This window comes from Chionomys nivalis, chromosome X, assembly GCF_950005125.1.
Source record: "Chionomys nivalis chromosome X, mChiNiv1.1, whole genome shotgun sequence".
Classification (NCBI taxonomy): Eukaryota; Metazoa; Chordata; class Mammalia; order Rodentia; family Cricetidae; genus Chionomys; species Chionomys nivalis.
In genome coordinates, this window is record NC_080112.1 from 116,765,882 (window position 1) to 116,789,024 (window position 23,143).

Consider the following 23,143-nt stretch of genomic DNA (forward strand, 5'->3'; position numbering starts at 1 on the left):
CAGTTCACTTCACCAAGCGTTGCTTTTGTTCTCAGCTTTCCTTCTCTTCTACTCTGCATGTGTTGGTATCTCCGCAGCAGTGTCTGACCAGAGGAAACCACAAGCTAAATCTGTCCCAAAGTGATCTCAGCAACTTCCTCTTCAATCTCTTTCTCTTTTAGACCCAGTCATGATTAACAATATCACTATCTCATTGGTTTTAGCCAAGCCTAAAACTCTGGGGTCATTTTATACTCTTCTTTCCCCTCAATTCCTGCCTTGGTCTTGTCGTCTCTGTCTTTGATTCATCCCTTAGGTTATTACTGCCCAAGTGCTCTGGCTAAAATGCCAATGTGCACACAGAGATTCCCTGATTAAAATGTTTTAAAGATTCTCATGCATCGTCCCTGAATACTCATGCAATTCACTCTCCCAGCCTTTCCTCTGAGCTCTCATGTGAACGGTTCAGAATAACCAAAGCACGAGATGATTGCTTCATGCTTATGGCTTTGAGTGCACAATCCCCTCTGCTACTTTCTCAGCCAGAGAGAGTTATTGTCTCTTGTGTTCCCCATAGCATTTCCGTATACTATGTTTGTATCTCTCGTTACCCTATATCACAGTCACGTCTTCACTTGTCTTCCCCGTCAGGTTTTCAGTTGCCCCTTCCTGGAGAAACTAAACATTGTAGTGTAGATCCAAACTGCAGGCTTGGAAGTGGAATTCTAATTTGCTTTGGACCCTGAGACACTATGCTATTCTGTAATGCATGCCTCCTCTTTTTGTTCCAGCCCTCCCTCTGGTGGAGGCATTAAGAAGCAATTGGAATGGTCACATGGCCAAAGAAAAAATAAAGCAACTTGGCTGATACACAACCTGGATAAACATCTGCCTCGTGTGATTTTTAAAGGAAATGCAAAACTGGCTAATGAGCATTGGCTTCAGGGAGGCCTGGCAGGAGTTTTTTGTCCTGCCACGTATTAGTTGGAGAACCCTAATTTCAATCCCCAAGGTTGTAGCTGGGGGATCAAGGCACCCATCCCTGTTGATCTCAAAGACAACCACACAACTATCAAGCAAGCGGGCCAAGACGATTTGACCAAAGAAGATTTTTTTTCATGTTTTCTCTTCTGTTAGGAGTTGAGAAAAACTTGTTTACAAGAATTTTTGCCTTTGGCTGGTTATACTACAGAGCAATCAACAACCAGCACCTCCCTATGCTAACACTTCTCCCTGGTTGCACTAGGATCTACTTCCCTCCACAAAAAGTCTCACAGAAGGTCTTCATCTCTATCCCAGATCAATAACCTGCCAGCATTGCTTACTGTCCTGGTGGAAAATAATGGAATCATGAATCAGTATTAAATCACCTATGGGAGACAGCCAAATGTTCAAGCTCCCTACCCCTATCTAAAGTTCTGTAGGGAGAGCGGCTTTCAGTTTTGTATAGTCTGGGTTTGTCTGGTGTTATAAAGTTTCTGAGGAAAGACCTTGGAAGGCAGTTTTAAAGGTGAGTGCGTGGTGGGTTAGAATACCCACCTGACTGGGAATAATATCACCTCTAAAACCAGCACATTTTCAGAAAACATGATAGACATTGTTCTGACAATATGAATGCTATCAGATGCTGTAGACCGTGAGACTTCTATCAAGAGGTATGAATTTGAAGGGAAGGAGAGGAAATTAATACAGTCTGTCACCGGGAGAGACAACCTTAAAAAAACCAAGCAGGTCCCACAAAATCACTTCATACACACGTCAAAGGCAAGGAAAGATGATCTGGTCTTAGGCGTCCATCTGGCTGTGTCTTAACTGAAGAAAAAGGAATCGAAGTGCTACCAGGGATAACACAAAATGAAACCAGAACCGGTGTGAGTGACCCCCAGGAGTTCCTAGGTTTCTATGTTCAGGGTGAAGATTATCCTCCCCACAAAACGATCGTTGATGACATCATTTATGATGCCTTTGCCCTTCAGCTGGCACTGTACAGGCACTACTTGGTTCTTCACCACATCTGTAAAATGCATTGCAACCAGGGGCGAGGTGTAGTTAACCTGTAGGGGCAAGAACAATACATTCTAAACGGACCAAAGTGGCAGCAAGGATTGGGGAGGTGGTGATCAGAGGCTCAAGGCAGGATAACCTCGGCAAAGGGAACTGTGCAGACATCATGATACCAAGTCACAAGTGATTACAGCAACCAACATGCTTTCCCTGCTTTGGAGAAATTACACTGCTCTCTCATAAGTCAGTGTCAAGTTGTCTGATTATCCTCTGGGGGGAAGTCAATTCTGATTCAGAATGATTTGATTTTATGGCTATCAGACCATAAATCAAACGAGAGCTAGTATACCTCAAGATCCTATAGTGGAGAGGAAGCCTGCACTGGCCCACAGGAATGTGTGATTACTTGGATGTTAAACACACTGTTAATAATGTCTCCTCCTGGCTTGGTTGGTAATTAGCTGTGTGACTTTGGGTAATCCCTTCCGCATTCTGAGCTCCAATTTTCTCATCTGAAAACTGAAGTGCTTAGATAAGACCATATATGACAGTCTTTCAGGTCTGGAAGGATGTGTGGTTGTTAGAAAGTTTGGATGGGGTCCCCTCCCCCACTCCTATTGTAGTCCACAGCTCACTTGTCTGTTACTACCACCTGCTCCTTCATTTTCACAAATCCCAGGCAGCTCTCCCTTTGTCTCTGAGCCCGTTATGAAAGAGGGGGAAAGAAGGATACAGCTTACGTGAGTCAGTTTGCCATAGTAAGGGTAGTAGCGGAGGTCAAAAGACGCCGACTCTGGGTAGTAATTGATGGATCGAATGTCATTTTCGTCACCTTTCTGTAAGGAAAAGCAGATAAATGTGAAATGTTGGGTTACAGAGAGAGTTAGAGTCCAGTCTAAAGGGATTGTGGCTCAGGTAAAGTCACTCTGTGATTCTCAACCTATTGTTTCAAACCTAAACTCAGAATTGGGTAGGGCTCAGAGAAGTGTTTCTAGGGTGTGACTGTGCCTTGGTATTATAGTTCAAAGAAAATCGTATTGAAGACCTGGAAGATTGAGAGCAAAGGTACTTTTCTAGGAAGAGCCTGTGATTGTAGCCTATCTCCAAAGAATCACAGTATGCTAACCGGCCTTGGATTTTGCAACTGAAGCAGGTATGCATTAGGGAACATTCCCTAAGTTCCCATTGCAGGTTCAGTTCTGCTGGAAGTCACATTGGGTACACTGAAGCATAGCCACACCGTCTATAGTTAGCTCACGTGAACGCATGCTTCTGTCCGCGTTCTCTGTACCGCTTAATCACTGTGCACAGAATTCCGACAGTAAGCAAGAGGACACAAATAAGGGGGATGATTAAACAGGACTACCCTGAATGACATGACACCAGGTAATGGAGTGCCATGAACTATGGCTGTTATAAGCGGGCAGTGTGGGGGCTCATATGGACAAAGGGTCTATCTCTCCTAGTCCTTTACTCATTGGAGCCATAGGATCACTTCTGTCAATATACTATATTACAGTATGCTGTAACAGGTTTTGGTACAAACCGAGCACCCTATACTTCAATTTTGGTTATTACCTCCTCCTGCTTGATTGCTACAAGTGAGTATGGATTTGACCATTAGTGATTTTTTTTAAACGTATACTGACTGTTAATGTTTCTATTTTTTTTTAAAGTAAGGTTCAGTATATAATAACTTTGAAATTGAACAGCTTACATTAGGGAAATGCAAATAGAAGCTGGCCCAATTAATGTGTTAAGATTAAGAGCTAGGATGTGGCTCAGTGGCACAGCACTTGCTGTTACTTTAGACTGCGTTGGTCTTTATGACTTATTCACATATTCAAAAATGAATGAATTTATCTTTAATGATGGCCTGTGGGATCAATTCCATTAGTTTGTAGTCATAGCCCACATGTGACTTTATGCACACACACATACATCTGAACAGAAGGAATGCTCGTCTCTTCTCACCTTGCTCAGCTGGCAAATACGGCCCGACCTCAGGAAGCTCATCTTCCTTATTACCACTTCCCACGTGGAACTGGCCATTCTCTTCCGTGTCCCCACGGTACCTTTCATTCTGCCTGTTAAGATGTCTTGGCCCTGATTTCAGTTGTGTTTACTTAGGCATCCCCAACAGCTAGCTAAACACTTAGCATATAATAAGTGATCGATAGACATTTGCTGAATGTGGCTGGGTGGCTGAATGAGCCTTTTTTGCTGTTTTCCGTTCTGCCCCTATAAAGCCTAGAGTTGTCTGCTTTATTCCTAGTTCTGACAATGACTATTTTCACAAAGTTTGCAGGGCAACTATCCAAGGCTAAAGGATGCAGATGATGTCACTGAACAGAAGAGAGCAATGTTTAAGAAGCAATGCCAAGATTGAGGGCTTTTGCCTACAAAGGAGCTAACTGGCGTAGATGAGATAGGAGTTAATGGTCCCTTGAAGGACCGTTAATTAGCATATTAATGGATCTCTGTGTATACCTCCCTTGTAGTCGTTTGTTATTGCAACACCCAGTGCCACTGGTCATTGCTGTAAAATGTGAAGTTCAGTTTTAAAATCAGGGACTAATGACTCTAATGAAAGCTGCTTGTTTAGTTCAAAGAAGCAAGCCATTAGAGCTAAAAGCAAGAGTGTAAACAGAATACCAATTAATGTCTTAGCACAGTCTGGTTCCCTGCTGTGGCCCCAAGGTGAGGGTCAGCCTCTGGCTTTCACAGGTGTAAAACACACACACACACACACACACACACACACACAGACACACACACACACACACACACATGCATGCACGCGCGCGCACACACACTCATGCACACACATACGTACACACACTGAATGCTTTCTGGAAATAAGACCTTAATACATTAAAAGGAAGAAAATTTTTGAAAAACACTAATGCTTTTCCTACTCACCACCCATGTAGAAGTCCTTGGAACAGAAGAACTATCTCTGTTTAGCTGAAGCAAAAAGTGCTAACCATACTTACTTCAAAGGAGAATTTACCTGAACTTTGCAGGCTACCTTCACAGGGTCTCCAAGCTCAGGACGAAAGCCTACAATCTAGTGAAAAACAAAACAAAACAGTGCTTGCTTTAATCATATATTCATATTTATTTATTTATTTACTTTTTTTTTGACAGGGTTTCTCTATGTAACAACTCTGGCTGTCTCAGAACTCATTCTGTAGACTAGGCTGGCCTCGAACTCACAAACTCACAGACATCTGTCTATCTCTGCCTCCCAATTGATGGGATTAAAAGCATCTACCACCACCACCCCGGCCTATTTATTTACTTTTTAAGAAACAGACTTCACAGTAAAAATGGGATTTTTCTCCCTGCCTTTGCTCATCACTCCTCACACCTAAATTTCATCTATGCCCCTTTTTAGAAATGTTACAAACAACTTCAAAGTTAAGTAGCCCAGCTTGCTTCCTGAAATATTTGTGTATTAGGTTCATCCATAGAATAAAAGACTACTGCAAAAATAACCAAAATGATGTAAAGAACTTTCTAGTTTCAATAAGACTATATTTGACAAAAAGGTTCTGGCACTCCCTAAGGAAGACATGTTTTTTTTTTTTAAGGTGTATTTAAAAAGTTAATTATTAATTTATTTGTATGTGTATGGGTGACTGGCCTGCATGTATGTGCGTGCACCATATACATGTCTGATGGCTGCAGAGGCCAGAAGAGAGTGTTAGATCCCCTGAGACTGGAGTTAGAGATAGGTGCCATGTGGAAGCTGAAAATCAAATGCAGGTCCTTCAGAAGAGCAACCAGTAATCTCAACCACTGAGCCATCTCCCCAGCCCAGAACAGTGCATTTTTAAGTGCTATAAAAACATAAGAATCGCTCTCCATCTTCGCCCAGTGTCAACCCTGCTTGTGTTCCAACCATCTCTGGGCTTCCATTCCATTTTTGAGACAGAGGCTGACCTGAATTTTGAGACCCTCCTGCCTCTGCCTTCTGAGTGCTGGGATTAGACACACACTCTATTGCATTCAACTAGTGGCCCTCAAGGGGCAGGTTGGTGTGTAGGAAATGTTCAGGAAAAAATTAATTGGTCAATGTGTCCGTCTGTTTGCAGTTTTGATGATGTGGATAAAGATGGGCAAAGCTGCAGTATGTAGCAGTATGCAGAGTAGCAGTATGCAGAGTCCAGCAGAAATGTGGTTTCCATGCTCTCTATCCATGCATCCACTTAACACAGCAGACCCCAAGGGCTAAGATACCCGGTTCATCTTGAGGAGGATGCAAGGCTGCCCAGTAGAGTATCCAAAAGTAGGGTCCTCCAGCCCAGAGCAATTCTTCAGAAAGGAGCGCTTAAATTGGCAGGCCTTCTTGTCCTCATCCTCATCTCCATCTTGGATGAAGAACTGTCCCGGAGGACAATCTATATTCATTTCCTCTTGAAGACTGTCGTTATAGCCTAGAACACATGTGGGTGGCAAGGGATCGTGTTAGAGAGGTGCCAGAAGGGAAGCCCACACTTTCAGTGGTTTCCCTCTAAGTTCCTGTACTCCTTCTGAAGTCCTCTTGTTCTACCACAATCCCTGGGGACTGGTATTAGGTACCAAGGGATATTCCCAGCGCCATCCCTCTAGCACAGCGGTTCTCAACTTTCCCAATGCTGCGACCCTTTAATCCAGCTCCTCATGTTGTGCTGACCCCCCCCATCAAATTATTTTCATTTCTACTTCCTGACTGTAGTTCTGCTACTGTTGTGAGTCATGACGTGAATATCGGATACACACGATATCTGCTATGCTACACTCAAGGGAGCTGTGATCCACAGGTTGAGAAACACTGCTCAAGGAAGCCGGCTTGCCTCTCAGTCCAGCTGCCTCTCACTTCCTCAGAACTTTCAAGTGTCCATCTCAGGGTTAGAAATTGATCATTTTATACCTTTTCTCCGTTTCCCATTATTTCTGTTTGGATATGGCAAACAGCAAAGTTGGAGTGGCTGTCCCTTCTATTCTGAGAGAGGAACGGGCCTGTATCAGTAGATTTTGTAAGAGGGGCTATATCATATCAAGGCACAGTATATGTCAGGAGGCTGTTTCTAGGCTAAAAGTCCTTAAATTCAACTTAGGAAATGTCTCCCTTTGAGAGCAAGCACAGATGACTGTGGTAGAGGAACTGGAGGGATATGAAAGAAGGAGAGGAGAGAAGAGGAGGGAGAAGAGGAGGAAAAAAACCAAGAAGACTCCTCAACTTCTAAAGAGGCAAGTCATCACTGCAAAAGGGAGGTTTACATTGAAGTCTAGAAACTGAAGACAGCCAGGACAGGCTCCAAAACCACAGAGAAACCCTGTCTCGAAAAACAAAACAAAAAAAAACAAAAACAAAAACAAAAAAGAAAAAAAGAAAGAAAAGAAACTGAAGACAGCTACAGGGTCCCCAGCAAGAGAGTAAGGGAGTGAAGGCTTCTCTAACTCTGAGGTACTTTGGTCCTTTTATATTAGACAGAACGGGGCGTCTGTCCCAGCTACTTATCTCAGAGAGAGAAGTGGAACTATTTGCGCGTTCACTATTGGAGCCTTCGAAGTCCATAAAACTGGGCCTTGAAAATGTACGCACCATCCTAGATGGCGGAGTTCAGTGAATCCTCTTGCACCCAGACATGCGGTCATGTCTGAAGCTGTTCAGTCTTTTGGAAAAGATTGACCCAACAGAGGTAAAACTTAGAAAGGAACGCAGGCTCCACAGTAGACAGGTTGTAACTTGGATATAATGAGACGTTAAATTGATTATTTTATTTCTCAAAATTCCTTGACTTTAAATGTTGACTTGCAATTAAGTTAGTAACGACAATAGGTTTCATTATAATATTTTCACACATAGATCCCCCTTTGTCTCTGTATCTACCTCCTCTATTGGAACTCTTACTTGCAGTCCTGGGCCTTGAACATAATAGGAAAATGTTCTACCACTAAGCTATGTTCCCAGTCTAGAGAACTTATTTTGACAAAACTACATTTAATTCAAAGATTCGTTTTAATCTTTTTTTTTTTTCAGGAATAAGAACTATGCTCAAACACTAACTTTTAAAATAGAAACTGCACTCACACGACTCAGCACTTTTCTTGAGGTAGTTCCGTTAAAAATGTGGCACGGGTGTGGCACTGACTGCACCATTCCCATACTCATAGGGATGAAACCGATGCTCTGGGATATGGATTTCAGATACTGGTCCTTTTGGGAAAGACATCGTATCTATTAGGTTTTTTTTTTTCTTATTTTCATGTGCATGTATTGCATTCGTGGTGTGTGTTGCATGTGTGTGGGTACATCCATGTGCACGTGCATATGGAGACCCAAGATTGATGCTGGGATGCTTCCTGGATTGCTCTTCCACCTTATTTATGGAGACAAGGGTGTTCCAATCAAGCACAGAATTCAACAATATGGCTCATCTCACTAGTCAGCTTTGCGTGGCTCTGCCTTCCGAGGCTGGAGTTACAGGTTCTTTCCCATAGCCGTACAGCATATGGGGATTCTGGAGATCCGAACTTTTGCCTTCTTGCTCGCTTGGCAAGGGGCAAGGGCTTAACTGCTGAGCCATCTCCCCAGTCACATGCCATAGACTCTTTAGAAGTAACCCAATGCCTTCTTGTTGTTCCCTGCCGTAGCCATCGGGTCAAAATTGGTATTTCCCCATCTACTATCTTATTGCAGGGATTTCCTCAGCAGAAATGCTGGCAATGTGCGTCCTTGAAATAGCTCACAAGCATTTTTAAAGAAAGACACTATGCTGACTAAGATGCCCAAAATACTTTTGTGGCCCAAAATAGAACTCCATGGATCAGAAAGAACCCAGCTCTGTCGTTCTACAGGTGCGGACTCTGAAGCTGTTTCACCCCAAACAGTAGTGAGTATTACTAATACAAAGCTGAACTTCTAACTCCTGCTTAAATGGCACCAGCATGGTCAGGAATCATGACATTTCTCACACTGAAACGTTCATACAAATCAACAGAATTTTTTTTTTTCGAGACAAGGTTTCTCTGTAGCTTTGGTGCCTGTCCTGAAACTAGCTCACGTAGACCAGGTTGGCCTCGAACTCACAGAGATCTGCCTGCCTCTGCCTCCCAAGTGCTGGGATTAAAGGTGTGCACAACCACCGCCCGGCCACTAGAAAAATTTTAAATGAAGACCAGTTCAAGAGCTATGGGGTATGGTCTGAAATTCTACCAACACCTGTGTGATGTTGATGTTGCAGACCCCAGGCTAACAGAGAGCTGCTCTCTCTCCTAAAGGTTCCAAGCTACTACCACCTTAGCGTTCACAGAGTTAAAGACAAAGCCATTCATTCGAGAACATTACAGACACAGGAATTCTCAAAACACTTGAGGTCAACGTGCTAGGCAGAGCTTCAGTCCTCTGACTCTTTTATAAATTGCTGTTACAAGAAGACACTTACTTTCCCTCTTCAAGATAGCTCATCCCAGACTTCTCTTACCCCAGGGACGTAAAGGAGGCGGGGATCTTGCAGCTCTCGGAGGACAGTCTCCTTTCCTCACCATTAGCTCCCTCCAGACTGATCATTTAGAAGAGATCACTTAGGAAGCCAATCACTTGGGTGTGCCCAGGATTTAAGTAGGTGGTGCAGTGTGCTCATGAAGAGAAAAGAAGTTCTGTGCCTTAGAGAGCTCACATCGGGCAACACACAATCGGAGCATTAAAAAAAAATTATAAAGGGTACAAGTAGGCATGTGAAACAGCAGAGGACCATGGCGGGTAGGAGTGACTAAATCAGCTTTCCGGGCCACCGACTACTTTTCTGAAGAGCTTTTCACTTCTCAGGGCAACTTACCCTGGAGAAAGCCATTCAGGCTGACCACATAATGCTGCCAAGTTTCAGGTTGGGAAACGTTGAAGTTGAAGTTAAGGCTATGAGCGAAGGGTCTGATCATGACTCCTGGCAATGAAAACAGGTCTTGGATAGATTAACCCATTCTTGAATTTTTTTTTCTATACAGATTCCCATGACACTTCCCTCCCTGCCACCCCCCACAGCAATCAAAATGAAAAGGACCATAATTTGCCAAGTACCATTTCACTTTTCCTTTTAATAATTGAATCTCTAAGTCATTACCGGGAAGAACCCAAGTTAATTGAGGCTGAACATGCTGTGCAAGCAGATTTTTGCAGAGAGCTCTGACAATGCAGGGCATTTGGGCACACTCACCGGGAGGTTTCACCTGCTCGGTGAAGGTTGGCATGTAGGGACTGATGGCTAGGAACAGCATGTACAGGAATAGCGTGATCACAGCAGCCAGGGAGGCATAGAAGAAGAAGTAAATGACTAAAATCAGACCTGTAGAGCAATTGAAGATGACAGTAGTCAGTGCTTGCCAACAAGCCCCACCTCCCCGCTGGACTCATGAACCAAAATCAACTCAGGCAGATTCAGGATATCCTTTCTTATTGGACTTTGTCAATCTGGAACTGGTGAAGATTGATTGTGTCAGGGGTTTGAAAGTACTTTCCCTTTAGAGTATCTTCAGAGAAGCGTCTTGCCGGGCACATGAGGACTACAAGCAAGATTATAGGGAGTGGGCTTCAACAGAGAGCAGAGGGGACATTGCTTGAGAGTCTTCTAGGCCATGGATGATGTCCTGAATACAGAGTATTTGTTCTTCATTATGGCAGGTATCCTAAAGAGACCTAGCAACGTGATTATAGATATTTGCAAGGGATTGAAAAACAGCCTTTCTTTTCACATGATCTAGAATTCAAAGCTTTGACTCATTTCCACTGGACTTACTTCTAATCAAGGCTTATCCTTGACGACTCATTTAAAATCTTATTCATCCTTAGCAAAGTTCAAGTTGCTCTTCTTTCCGAAAAGAACACTAATGAAGCATGAGGAAGACAGTAGGAGAAAACAGTACTGAATCACTGATATCTGCTGTATGTGAACTTGGGAAAGTTGTAGAATCTACAACATATATTCATCTGTATCCCTGACAGTATCCCAAATTCAGTCTTTTCATAATCTTATCCTGATTCTACCATTTCTGTCTGTTTCATCTTGGATCTGAGGTTTGCCACTCTGGGCCTTAGTGTCCTCATCTGGTAACAAGGACAGAAGCGTAGTACTTGATATATTAAATAAACATTAAATAATGCATGTCAACACCATGGCACATTGCCTGGCAGATCCTAAGTGCTCTATAAATGGCATCCATCATTATTGCTATTATTAATATTGTTATTATTGCTATAAGCTCAGATGCATGATTATATGAATTGCCCTTCTCTGTGTTGTATTAGGATTATGTCTGTTCCAGGACTATATAGCAGGGTAAGGAAAATGAGCATGATCTAGATGCCCAGAGATCTTTTAGCCTTCCTTGGGACCTCTCAGGCAAGTGTATTTGCCTTCACTCATAGATGTGCCAATGATACTGGAACTAAAGGTTTGAACTGAATCATGAACCAGAAACTGGGATAAACCATACAACTCCAGTGTACCCCAAAAGAAGTTCAAATGTTAATTTTGAAAATTGAACCACGAACTAAATAAAATTGGGGGAGAAGGGGAAAGAGAGAGAGAGTGACTGTAGTAATCCATCACGCCAGTTTTTCCAGTCCTCTTCAGGCGAGGAAGAAAGAGTTGGACCCCCTCTGGAGCTCCAAGGAGTGACTAGCATTTGTCTGTAGCTTCCAGGACATTGGAATGTCCCTTAGATGATACATTAGTTACAGTTCCAGGGTTGGGCCGGGGTGGGGCTGGGAACTGAGCAGGAGCAAAGAGAGATGGGCGTTGTTTGGAGCCTCACACCTGCTCTTCCTAATTTCAGGAAATAGAGGTGGCTACTTCATGCAAACGGAGCTGAATTAGCAACATTGGCTATAAAACACATGAATCTTGGCCAAAAGGGCCTTTGGGAGGAAGGGCCACTGACTTCAACAACCTCGAGACTTGGCAGCAGAGGACTACTACTTCATCCATGATGCCCACTGTGTTTTTCTAGTTCCTCTTATGGATTAACCAGCAGCTGCTTTCTTTTCTTCTGGGCTGTGCAGAATGTGGCAAGTATGAATTTTCCTACCCACAAAATCTTTTGAGGAGAAAGCTCTGCAGCAATAGTTTACGAAGTACGTTTAAGTACTCCTGGGAGTCGAGTCCTGGATAATTTGTGATCTAAAGTGAAAGGGCTAAGATATGAAATTCTATCAATGATCCATGAACAAGGAAGCTCAACCTTATTCCCTAGCAATGATCTCTTTAAAAGCAGCTCTTCTGTATGTACCATGGAGGCATAAAGCACTCAGAAGCTGGGGTCTGGACAAGCTTCAGGGCTCTCCTTCTCAGACACTGGTAAGTGAACCGATAAGACTTTCTAAAGCCGTGGTCGGGTTAGCAGGAGCTTGTTCTCATAGCCTAGACACAGTCTTCTACATATTCCTTTCAATCTTATGGTTTTCATCCTATACTGGACAAATGCTAGTCACTCCTTGATTCTGATGGAGAGGCAACGCAGAATCCCCCACCTTCCCATTTGGCTAAGTGTGTACTCAGTCACATGCATAGAAAGTGACAGGCCTGGGGGACACACACACACACACAATCCCATGCTTTGTCAACTCGTCCTCAGTGTTATTTTGTATTGCATATTGAGACTAGTAGATTTCAGTCACACATTCACTCTTGTTCGTCTATTTAGTGGCTTTTCTGATGCAGCTGATCTGTCCTCAGTTCAAGGATGTCACTGGTCTTTCTGTGAAATGTTAGGAGAAGTCTGTAACAAACCCGTCGATTGGACAGCCGAGGAGCTCTGGATACCACATCAAAAGCCAAGGACACCAGACTGGGGCATTGGGATGAATTGGACTTACTCCGACTCTGACCTGTTCGTGCCAGAGACATCCTTTTCTCCGGGTCCCACAGGTATTCAGTCACGGTCTGCAATTTCCGCCTCCAGGCATTGCCTGTCAGCTGACCCTGACCTTCTTCCTCCCTTTCTTCCTCCTCCTCTTTTCCTTCCTCCTCCTCCTCTTCTTCTTCTTCCTCCAGACCAGGAGCCATCATCACCTGAGCCTCTTCTTCGGCTTCCTCCTCCTCATCTGCTAAGTAGTTCTGATTTACTTCATCCTGGTCATCCTGGAGTAGTGACAAAATGAGAAGCTCTCTGTGAGCAACACAAGCCCAATGGCAAAGCCCACCAGCCAAAAGTAAATGGAAAACACTCACTATTTGGAGGTGTTTCAAATTTCCACATCCCCAGAAAAATACCCATTGTTGCAAGAGGTGATTTTCCTTCTCGACTCTTTTGGAGGAAGCATTCTTTCTATAGTCCGTATTGAAGCCCTGTTATTTCCACAGTGGTGCTAAATTTACCTTTTAGCGTCAGGTATTCAGGTTCTTTCTCTATGATATTTCATGTCACTGCTCTGTCCCGAGTCTTGGCCTTCCACTGAACTTTGACTTATCAAGACTGAGCTGAGCTCACACTGAAGGACTGAGCAGTCTTGGACATTTATGCCTATGATGGCAACTTCCCAGCCCAAGTCAGCTTTGTGCTAATGCTCTGTACACTTTCAGCTGCTTGACCTCACCATCCTAAGTTGTGTCTAAAAATAGGCTCAGACAGATATCAAGAGGAGAAGCCAACTGCCGTACCCCTCCTCAAAACTTCCACAGCCTTCCCGACACAAACAAGGACTCATTTCCTGCTTCCTGTCTTAAGCTAGACAGACAGACCCCCTGAGAGATGAGATCCCAACATATACTTCCTTTGTTTTCCTCTGTAGCTTAGTTAAAAACTTGGGCATATCCACACACATATACGTTAACACTAAACAGACTGAGCAAGTTAAAGTAAGAGAGAGGCCATGAATTTGAAAGGGCCTAAAAAGGGAGCCGGTAAATAGGTGAGGTTGGAGGGAGGAAAGGGAGTTGGGAAAAGATGTAGTTATGTTTTAATTTTAAAAATTAAATAAAAATGTAAAATCAAAAGTTGGGCAGAAAGTAAGTACTCAGCATCTGTTTGTCCATTGATTCCAGCCAGTACTTGAGATGTGAAACAAACCAGAAAGAGATAAAGAAAGAAAGAAAAAGAAAACCCCAGACATCGCCAGTGGTATTTCCCATGCCTCCAACGTAAAGGCTGGAGGCTTGTATCCTTGCTCTTTGGGAGTTTGCCAAGGCTTACTGCACGAGCAAAAAATCAGGCCACCCTCCCTTCTCTGTGCCATCCAAGTCTGAAGAGTGTCAGAGCTGGTGCACCTGTTGGGGTTGGATGTGTCAAATGCTAGAAGCCATGGGCTCGGTGCTGCCCCCTTTCTGCCCGATTCCTCAAAGGCCACTTAGAGGGCACTCAGCTACCCATGCTGCCTTGAGCAGAGAGTTGAGCAAACTGGATTGTTCCGAAACAGTGACAGTGTTACAGAAGGCCCGATCTCTGCCCTCTGCATTTAGCCTGCCCAGAGCTCGCTAGCTCTTGAGTACGAGCACCCTTGAATTTGTTCAAACGCACAGCTCCACATCACATACCATATCAGAACTTACGGGGGCTTCCAAATTAGGATTGTCCAAATGAGCTCCAGAGAGGGGAGAGGATCTGGCCAAAGCCACACAGCAAATCCATGACAGAGTTGACAGTCTCGGAACTTGTGTCTCTTGATACTCTGCACAGTTTCTCCTCCATCACACTGAACACAAGTGGCTAGAAGTGGCTTAGCAGATTTATGAACATGATAATGTCTTAGAGTCTGTGTTCCCGACATGTAGGGATTCATAGTATATGGCTTAGGAAAATCAACCTTGCCTATCATTCACTGCTAAATGAACTGATGCACGTTCTTAAATGGTTCACTTGTGTGTGAACTTATGTTCATGCTTATCTCCCAAATCAGGCTTTGGACTCACAGGCGGAAGGTCCATATTTCCTACCATTTTGTGGTCTATTCACAGTGTGAAGCTCACAGCAAGGTACTCAGTGGATACTCTCAGGGCTCCCGCCTGGACTCTGGAGAAGGTTCTCACAGTTTGTCATCCTTAACCTCAGAAGTTATACAGACTAGACTGGCTAGTCACTATGATCCCTAGAAAGCCCATGCACCAAATTCTCACAGAATTTAAGATGTGACATTTCATCAGGAAGGGTTTCAAATCCTTTTATATTTCTGGAACAACTTTCTTTTATTGCCTGTGCCTGCCCTACCACCTCTGCTCTGCAAAGGAAGCAGCTGGCCATGGGCACGGCCTTATTTTATTTGTAGATATGTGCTTCACATAATCTTATTAAAATGGCTGTCATTAAAGTCTTATCCTCCAAGGAAGAATTAATCTTCTTGGAGCTTATTTTCCCCTCATGGATTCCTACCACCTGAGTTTTATTTCAGCAACCAAAATATCTTTTTTCCTCTTCTCTGCTTCCAGGGATAGGGAAATGTCACAGCGTGCAAGACAGGCTTTTCCCAAAGGCTCCTTGTTAACGAAAGCCTTCGGAAAATGAGCTTTCATGCAATTATTTAACATGCTCCAGTAGGAAATGTTTTGGTGATGAGGACTTCATCTCCAAGGTTCTGTTTCTGTCAGTTTCCTAAAGTGGCACCACCCTCATGTGATAGGGAGTGTGAGCATGCTCAGATATGGTAGTGGGCGTGTGCTGGGGCCCTCATGTTTCCCTAAAAGGGAAACCTGAAGGACAGGAGGTAGCTCCATTTTGAGCAATCTAAATATATAAACATCTGAACAAATATACAAACAAGCAATATGACCCAAAGGATAAATTTGGATCTTGCACTGAGTAACATCATGCAAACGTCTGAATGGATGATTGATTTAAAAGTAAAAAAAATTACACATACAATTATATCAAATGATTTATTTTAACTTGATCAGATATTATAATGAGCAAGATCCCTTGTGGCACTTAAAATTCAAACTTCTGGGCTAATAGTTCAAATTAAGTACAACAATTTTAGCAATTCAGCATAGAAAAGAAACCAAGTAATGTACAGCTATATATACTCCATAGACTGACTGGTCTTAAGAGGGAGGAACTTCAGGTATTAAAACAAAGATTCTACATCAGAGTGATAAGAAATTCCCTTAGTGGTTGACATGAGATTAGAAGAATTGTGTTTTTTTTTTTTTTTTTTTTCTCGCTCTTGAAAATTCTCCCTTAATTTCTTAGGTACATAAGTGGCCATAAACAAAGAAAAATGCTTTATGCTTTGCTTTCTTTGGGGTTCATCTAATAACCTTCTTGCATTTCAGAATACCCCTCCTGAGAGTGTTGTACATACACACACGTACTTATGGCTTAGAGCAAAGTAAATGTAAAGGCACGTTTGGACCAAATGCATTTGTAAAGAACCTGAGAGTAAGCGGTGACGTGTGTGCAGGCACATGTGCACCAGTGTGTACGGATGTGTGTGATGAGGCGAGGTGACGGACAGGGTGATGAAATGGGTGATGGTGAGCTGGAGCGTCCAGAGATTGGATACAAGAAACACAGTGGAAAGAGCACAAGTTACAAACAATATACACATTCTCATGTTGGGGTCCCCACCAACTTGCAAGTCAATTTGGCACCCTGCTACCTTCCGAAGGCGGCTATCACCAGTAGCCTCCTTCAGCATAGCAAGCCGTGCTGAGGAAAGGATGGCGAGGCTTCCTTCTGGTTCCTATCAAGGAACCTGTGTTTTTTAGCTATAGTTTGAATTTCTGCCTTAGAAAAAGAGCAGCTGGTTCCTAAAAGCCACCACCCAAAGGAGCTGGAACAGCTGGCCAGGGAGTGCCTCTTTTCCCCTTTTCTCCTGGCCAAATTTCTTGCAGTGAAACCTCTGCTCCCATCTGCAAAGGTCTGTTCATATTCTAGATTCCTAAGATAAAGCTTATTCCCTGGTATCTTCACACTCCTTTATCTCTGTTCCCCCACAAAGAGGTGAACCCTCCTTCCATTCGGCAGTTTAGGGTGCCTGGGATGCTGGGAGTCACTTTCCTGCGAAGTCTGGGCTTTCCTAAACTTTATTTATTCCTCTTTATTCCAAGGCAAGACAGCCATAATCCAAGGTCTACACAGCACCCAACCCAACCAATTAAAAACGGGCAGCAAAATATTCAGCTCCCCGAGACTCACAAGTCTGTAGCGATAACCATAAGGGAAGGCCGGAGCCCTTCTGGAGCGGAGCTGCCTTCTCATGGCTGTTCAGCGGGCCAAGATGCTGCAGTGCAGAGGCAGGCGAGTAGATCGGAGTTCTGGAGCTTCTGCTGGTACAGGAGACACTGGTTGCTGAGGACACTTGGCGCCTACTAAAAGTGAACCTTGCTGGCACGAGCCCTTCCCCAAAATAATCTAACATGCTCCTCTCTCATTGGTTGGCCCCTTCCTGGAATCAAAGGAAAGCCCTTTTGGAAAAGCAAGCTCATCATTACAGGGAGGGGGAGATATTCTGGGTCACGAGGATGAGCAACTCACCGCCCCCTTCGTGTGCCTTTCCACCTCTTGCCCTTCGCCAGCACCCGAAATATGATGGACTCAGTGGAAATCTTAAGTCATATTCTTCTCAATTGAGAGTTGAATATCAGTATGTGTGTGTGTGCGTGTATGTGTGTGCGTGTGTGTGTGCAAGGGGGTGGGGTGTGGGTGGGAGTTAGGGTGAGGGGAGATGTCCAAGAATAACTTGCTTTTTTCGTAAGGCTGATCTCATGCAAAAGGATCTAGGGTGTCAGGGAAGATTCCCTGCGCTCTCCCTACCCTCTTCTCACCACGCTCTCCAAGCCACCTATAAAATATTCCTTGCCCGATCACTTCATGAACTCCTAAAAATGTGTATTATGCCCTTTAATCTTAGGTGCAAAGGCTCCTTCTTCAACCTTCCCTATCCCTAAGAGGGCCTTGGATAGAAAGAAGCATTTTTCTAGGCCACATGTCACAGTGGCCCCATCAGTCACTGCCCCTCATACACACCCTTGGAATCCTGGCCAAATTTCTGTAGTGGTTGAGATCTATATTTATCCCTTAGCTTCAGGGCAGGGAACAAGGCAGAACTTTGCAGACATATATAACCCCTGAAGCCAAGATGGGATCCAGCGAAAGAAGATGACTAGAAACTGCTAGGAACACTGTAGAGCACTTTGGGTGGGTTTGGTCCACCACTGTGAGGTCTGGGTGGAGTTTGTGATCCTTCCTTTAAAAACCACCCCCTACCTCAATTTCACCCGGGTTACAGAATAGTGCAGAAACTAGCTTCCTGGACATAACCAAGGCAAACAGTAAATTAAGTCACTCCCCTCTTTGAATTTCAATAAAATAAAGATCTATTTCAGGGCATGATCAGTGCTGAATACATGTCTAGCTCTATTTCTTATACGTTCTCCACTCCAGTACTTTGTGTTATCCCAGGGGTTGAAAAGGATAAAGGATAAATCTGAGGCCTATGGAAGCCTCAAAACTAATTACAGGATCGATTAACTGGCCTTATCTTCCTAGAGGTTGGCGCAACGGCCCAGCGGTAAGAGCACTTTCTGCTCTTGTAGAGGACCAGAGTTCAGTTCCCAGCATCCATGTCAGGTGGCTCACAGCTACCTATTACTCCAGTTCTAGATAAACTGATGCCCTCTTCTGACCTCCACGGATACCCACACTCACTCGCGCACCAACACACACACAGAGAATAAAACAAATCTTAACAAAAGAAAATATGATCTTTTAATGACAGTTCAAAAATCAAGAGTATGGAGACAAAATAAATTTGGAGTGAGAAGACTTCAAGTAATAAAATATTGCTTCTCCAGAATCTCTTATCCCAATTAGTTTAATACATACTCAGGACATTTGCAATGCACTTCGACTACAGCCCAGACTGACTTCAGTAGGGAACCCAGGTTCCGTAGAATGTCAAAGCCGAAAACGTCTGAATGTGTTCACATTCAACTCTAGTTGAAAGAGTTGTCGGAGTTGGACACAAGGCTCGGCAGTTAAGAGCACCGGCTGTTCTTCCTGAGGACCCGGGGTTCAATTCCCAGCACCCGCATGATAGCTCAAAAGCACCTGTAATTCTAGTCCCAGGGGATGATACACCCTCTCTGGCTTCCACAAGCACAGCTTGCATGTGGTATACAGATATACATGTAGGCAAAACACCCTAAAAAGAAATAAATAAGAAGCCGTTTCTGTCAATTAAAAAAAAAAAAGACAATATGCTTAGCAGTGTACAGAATGGAACCAGAACTGGTCAGTAGATCAGTGGCTGCAAAGGCATGGAAGGGGGGGATTTAAAAAGTCTTGAATATGACTACAGATTCAAAGACAACATTATTCAAGTCTTCAAAGCCTCATGCTCTTTCCTTGGACAAAGCATTAACAGCTGTTTTTCTTCCCCCCCACCCCACAGGATGCCCTGGTTGTCTGCTCTGGTAAAATTCTATGGCCATTGATTGGCAATTAAGAACAAAAACAGTCTTCTGGACTCTTCTACTTTTCTGTCCCGAGTAGAAGGAAGAGGTGATAGAGCAGTTTCGAGGATTTTTGACGGTACCATGTGACATAGGCTAATTCCTCACATCTGTTCCTGTGGACCATTTCCATGGAGGTGTGTGTCTGTATGTGAGTGGGCAGTGTGTGTCACAGTCACGGGAGATCAGCTTCTCTCTGCAGGGAGTAGCTGGCTCCTCAGACTAGGGGTGAGGAGTAGGGTGTAGGCGGGGCAATGGAGCTTAAGAGTTTCTTGATATTGGAGTCATTCAGGCCCTGTTAAGTATGCTCCCAAATCCTCTGTCCATCTTTGCCTTAGTCACCGGTGTTCTCAGTGGACAGATCATTTGAGGAAGGAAGTGATAGGCCAAATTAGGGCCCGAGGTTACCCATAAACACTTCCTAACAAAGGGTGTCCTTCTTGAAGTGAAGGAAGTGGAAGAATTCACTTGGGTCTATGATGACCAAGAGAGAGCTTCCAGAATAGGCAGGCCTCAGGCCAGACCTTGAAGGGCAGTACTTCGGACTGGAATAGTTACGACTTGACTTTGATGGTGTCAGCCTGGTTCCTGGTGTCCAGTTTTCCTCCCCCCCCCCTGACCCCTCCCCCCCCCCGAAACTCCCGAACAGCTAGCCTCTGAGGCTCACTGGCTAAGATCAGAGGGTTTCCTTGACCTAAATAGTCCAGATTACGGCCCCAGATCCCTATTTCACTAGGTCCCAGGAAAATCCCTTAGCCCATCACATTCCAAAGCGGTTTCCATCTGTCGAGTACAGTTGGAAAGAGAGAGGCTTTCACTTCGAGGGACTGGAGGCCGCGGGTTTGTGACTATGTAAGACTAGACCCCTGCAGGGAAAAATGAAGGCTTGGGAAATTGTGAAGACCTTATGGAAATTCAATCCTATTTCTGCTGGCTAGAAGGCACTAATGGGTATAATACAGGCAAGAGATGTTGGTTCAAACAAACAACTAATTGGAATTAAGAGAAGAAGTGTGCAGAGGCCCATAATGAATGGATATGCTAATTGGTCTTCTTTGCTAGCCCCTTGGGCTTTGGCTGTGACATAGACTAGCCTATTAGATGCCTGCTCTGTAATAGCTGCTGAACGCTGGGGCCCTTTATTGCCATGGTAACATTGATGTCTAGAGTCTAGCTGAGCCCTGGATCTCTTAATTTACTACTCAGGCGGCTACAATTCTTTGGGTTTTATTATTCTTCGTGCCCCGGGTGCCAGAGTGGCAGTGAATCATGCTTATTCATCCTCTGCACCACCCACGGTGTCTCTGAATAAGTCAGGGTGTCTCTTACTGTGTGTGATGAGCAGATTATTAAGTTAGAGCCTATTTCTGCCTAAACTAGGCTGGTACCTCTCAAAAACCCAATGTGCCTCTGGAACCGCGTACTTACCTGCTCCCTTAAGTGGCTTTTGGCCAGCAGAATGACAGCACAGCAGTGGCCCCACAGTGGCCCAGCCTCCCAGCAACTCTTGCTTGCTTGCTGGAGTGGTGCAATAAAGGTGGGGGCAGCACTGACTGTGAAAATGGACTTTAGAGACACACAGGGAAGAAATCATCTCAGAGTCCCTGCTGGGAACCGGTGGCAGAAGTTTCTATGTGGGAAAGCGCATTCTTTGTTCCAAGTGACTCCAAGGAGGGGGGGGGGGCAGAAACCTCTAAAGGCAAAAAGCTACAGGGGTAACAGATTTTCTTTTGGGGAGATTATTGTTAAACAAATCTAGTCAGAGAGTTCAGTCTCCTCTGCAGGTTGGGAAGCAACTTGTCCCTGGAGCTGCTCAAACTTAGGTGTCATAGGACAGAGGTGCCCTAAGCATCCACTATCGGGCTGAGGAGTAGGAAGGGGGGCTTTTTGTGCATGCATGACCTCTTTTTAGTACTCGCCTAAGCTTGAAATGTGCTGTGTCTATTTTTCTGATGCTGACTGCTTTATTGGGACACATGCTAAACTTGGATGATACTTTATACGCACACGCACTTTATTCAAGAGCACATATGCTAAAATTGGGATGATATTCTATATGTGTGTGTCTGTGTCTGTGCCCAGCAGCAAGTGAGACTTTGCAACAGGTGCAGACATGCTTTCCTGACACCTCTATCACTAAGAAATGGCTGGCCTCAAATTAAATGTACAGTGAAGCCCCACATCACAAATGGCCCTTTTGAGCAGAACAGAATCTTTGGATTGTTAGTGTGTGTGTGTGTGTGTGTATCTGTATTGGTGCATGTATTTGTGTAGATGTGTGTTTCTGTGTGCTTCTGTATGTATGTGTATGTGTGTTGCTGTATATTTATGTGTGAATGTGTATTTGTGTGTTTGTGTTTGCATACATTTGTGTGTGTGCATGTGTTAGTATATATGTGTGTTTTGTGCATTTGTGTGTTTATGTACACGCATTGGTGCTTATTTGTGTGTATATGTGTGTTAGTGTGAGAGTTGGTATATATTTGTGTTTAGGTGTGTGTTGGTATATAGGCATGTTAGTGCCTTTGTGTGTACACATGTATGCATGTGCGTAGGTAAGTATATGTGTTGTATGTGTTTCCCTGCCACATTTTCTTTGCATTCTCAAGCAAACATTTGTAGACTAGGAGGGAAGCCATGGACTACACTCATTCATCATACATTGCAAGTTTCTTTCCTGTCTGCAGAGGATGTAGGGTGGAGGGCGAGCGTGAGAGATCTCCTTGAAGTAGTTATAACTGAAGAGGAGATTTTCCCTGCACCAGGCAGGAGAGAGAGCAGTGAGCGTAAGGAGAGCCAATCAGACATGCCAAACATAGAAGGGGTGGTTAGCTAACACGAGGCTTTCCCATGAAACCCTGCAAACCTGTTTATGATCAGGCAGCTGCATTTCCTCACACCGAGGGCCGTGAATGACATTCATCCAATATGAACTCACTCGAGATTCAGCAAGCAGTAGTCAGAAATCACAGGGGCTCTCAGCTGCCTCTTAAATCAAAGTCAAACTCGTAAGCCAGATCTAAAGGTCTCTCCATCAGCATCGGAGTTCAGTGATTCATCTGCTGTAAGACCACAGGAATGCCAGTTGATTTCTCGATGGCATCATCTGCCAAGCCCCCCTTGAAAGCTCATTGTCCCCGCTCCCTCATTCTCAGGAGTGTCACGAGTCTGGAACTCTTGAAAAACCACTGTGAAGAGTTTTCTTAAACCAGGTGAGATTATTTACTAAGGAATTCATTATACTGTGTAAACATGGATTTTAGAATTTAATCTAGTAACCACTTTTAATTTTGTGGTGCTGGACATCAAATCCAAGGCATAATATAGGCTACATGTTCAATCCTTTTGGAAAGGTGCTTGCTAGGTAGCTGAGGTTAGCGTGCAACTCACGATCCTTCTGCCTTTATCTCTTGCCCAGGTTTTCAAGGGGGTTCTGGGGATTTGAACTTAGGTTCTCATGCTTGCAGAGCAAACCTTATTACTCACCGAGCCATCTCCCCGCCTCATTTCTTCTCATAATAACTCTGTGACCTTCACCTCTCTGAACTTCGGTTTTCCTAGGTGTGCAGCCATTATATTGGTATAAAGATAAATGATTTGACTTAAATAAAGTGCCTGTCTTGGTTCATTATTATAGCTTTTTTTTTGAGACACATCTTATGTTGTTCTGGCTGGCCTGGAACTCTATAGACAGGCTGACTGACAACTCAGAGAGATCTACCTGCCTC

At 44.0% G+C, this 23,143-nt stretch overlaps 1 protein-coding gene across 2 annotated transcripts; it reads right to left on the reverse strand.

The window, feature by feature from the left end:
* Positions 1-1,528: 1,528 nt before the first annotated feature.
* Positions 1,529-17,216, reverse strand: Atp1b4 (ATPase Na+/K+ transporting family member beta 4). Of its 2 annotated transcripts, none has more exons than XM_057760178.1 (8): positions 17,098-17,216; positions 12,857-13,109; positions 10,188-10,316; positions 9,813-9,917; positions 6,229-6,425; positions 4,997-5,053; positions 2,724-2,819; positions 1,529-2,033 (listed from the first exon to the last, which is right to left on the reverse strand). In XM_057760178.1, the coding sequence occupies exons 1-8, from the start codon at positions 17,158-17,160 to the stop codon at positions 1,872-1,874; spliced, it is 1,062 nt and encodes a 353-aa protein (XP_057616161.1). In that variant the 5' UTR covers positions 17,161-17,216; the 3' UTR covers positions 1,529-1,871. The 2 variants fall into 2 exon arrangements, with proteins under 2 accessions (XP_057616161.1, XP_057616160.1); XM_057760177.1 differs by having other exon boundaries at positions 12,845-13,109.
* Between the last annotated feature and the right edge of the window lie 5,927 nt (positions 17,217-23,143).